This window comes from Malaclemys terrapin, chromosome 12 (assembly GCF_027887155.1).
Source record: "Malaclemys terrapin pileata isolate rMalTer1 chromosome 12, rMalTer1.hap1, whole genome shotgun sequence".
NCBI classification, from domain to species: domain Eukaryota; kingdom Metazoa; phylum Chordata; order Testudines; family Emydidae; genus Malaclemys; species Malaclemys terrapin.
The window spans coordinates 46,740,978-46,743,143 of NC_071516.1; the positions used below are offsets into that span (position 1 = coordinate 46,740,978).

The window sequence follows — 2,166 nt, forward strand, 5'->3', positions numbered from 1 at the left end:
CTACTTCCCCCTTGGATAGGGGAACAAAGAAAGAGAACATAGAAATAGAAAAGAAAAGGAACCCGCCCACCCCCAATCTAAAGACTGACAAAAAAATCAACTATTGAAATTGGAAACAAAATGGAAACTTTCATTTCACTTCAAATTTCCCATCAACAAATAAATAAGTTTGGAAAAACTCTAGTCCCCCCCCCCCCTTTTTTTGACAAAACCCCATTTTTTGACAGGATAATTTTTTGGCTGAATAAAATGTCAATTAGTCCCAGCTTAGTGGGTTCAAAGCCCAGCTGATGAGCCCTGCAGAGGGATGTGAGCCAAGGACCAAGGCAACAGCATTGTCACTACCAACACAGGAAGACTAATAGCAGTATAAAGAACAGGAGTACTTGTGGCACCTTAGAGACTAACAAATTTATTAGAGCATAAGCTTTCGTGGGATACAGCCCACTTCTTAGCCCACGAAAGCTTATGCTCTAATAAATTTGTTAGTCTCTAAGGTGCCACAAGTACTCCTGTTCTTTTTGCGGATACAGACTAACACGTCTGCTACTCTGAAACCAGTAGCAGTATAGTCACTGCCTTGATAAATTAGCCCCATTGGGAATGGTGGTGGAAATCTAGGAGCTTTCTCCTACACATCCCCTCCTGAGGTCCAAGTTCTATTTCTCCTCTGCATCCACCTTTCTCCCCACTAGCTTGCTGAGCGCCCGCTTCATGTCCTCATTCCTCAGGGTGTAGATGATGGGGTTCAGTAAGGGGGTGATGGCTGTGAAGAACACAGACACCACCTTGTCCTCAGAGAAGCTGGTGGAAGGACGGGAGTAAATGAAGATGCAGTGGCCCAGGAAAAGCGTCACCACTGTCAGGTGGGCGGCGCAGGTGGAGAGCGCCTTGCGCCGCCCCTCGGAGAAGCGGGTCCTCAGCGAGACCAGAATGACGCCATAGGAGCCCACCAGCACCACGAAGCAGACCACGGAGATGAGCCCCGAGTTGGAGATGATGAGAACCTCGATGATGTAGGTGTTGGTGCAGGCCAGCCTGATGACTGGCGGCACGTCACAGAAGAAGTTGTCTATCTCCCGGGGCCCACAGTACGGCAGCTTGATGGTCATGCCGGTCAGAGCTAAGGAGTGCACGGTCCCACCCAGCCACACAGCACCAGCCAGCAGCAAGCATACTTTGTGGTTCATGACAGTGAGGTAATGCATGGGGTTGCAGATGGCCACGTAGCGGTCATAGGCCATGACAGTGAGGAGGAAGATCTCTGTGCAGGTGAAAAGGTGGAGGAAGAACATCTGCACCACGCAACCCCCAAAGGAGATGGTCTTCTCCGCTGAGAGGAAGTCGGACAGCATCTTGGGCACGGTGACCGAGGCGTGGCAGACGTCGATGAAGGAGAGGTTGGTGAGGAAGAAATACATGGGTGTGTGGAGGCGCCGGTCATGAACAATGGTGACCATAATAAGGATGTTCCCAGCCAAGGTTAGCAGGTAGATGGGTAGGAAGACCATGAAGAGAATCAGCTGCGTCTCTGGGTTGGAGGAGAGTCCCAGCAGGATGAACTCAGTCACCATGGTCTGGTTCGGGGTCACTACCTCTGCCATGTTCCTAGAAAGGAGAGGAAATTGTTATAGGAATTGGGTAGGATCCCCTTTAAGTAGTTTCAGAGCTCGCCAGTGAGCCTGCCTGTCTTCTATTGAAGAAGCCACCCATATAGAATAGCAGTATCTATAGGTAGCTAGATCTTGTAGGTTTGTGTATAGTTAATACACATGGTTATTTGATACCCAGTGATGTCCATGTGGTTTCTTCATACCCATAATGTACAGTTGGGTGACAACTTTTGGAGGAATAGCTTGAAAAATGCAGTTAAGGCAGACAGAAGCTATTCATGAATTAGGGTCAAATTCAGTGAATAGTGTCCGATTAAAAAAAGGCCAAAAATTAGTAAAATCTAAATGTTTGATTTTGACATTTTTGAAGCAAAAGTTTTATGTTTCACAATGAAGTTTCATTAAGAAATTTAGCTAAATTTATTTAAACCAATAACCAAAGGAAAAAAGGTAAAAACACCCCAAAATGAAACAAAACAAATACACCTCTACCCTGATATAACATGACCCGATATAACACGAATTCGGATATAACGCGGTAAAGCAGTGCTCG

The 2,166-nt window shown here is 46.6% G+C and overlaps 1 protein-coding gene across 1 annotated transcript; it reads right to left on the reverse strand.

The window, feature by feature from the left end:
• Positions 1-659: 659 nt before the first annotated feature.
• On the reverse strand, positions 660-1,604 carry LOC128846729 (olfactory receptor 4E1-like). The gene has a single exon (XM_054045982.1). It carries the CDS (start codon positions 1,602-1,604, stop codon positions 660-662), a length of 945 nt encoding a protein of 314 aa, XP_053901957.1.
• Positions 1,605-2,166: the final 562 nt, after the last annotated feature.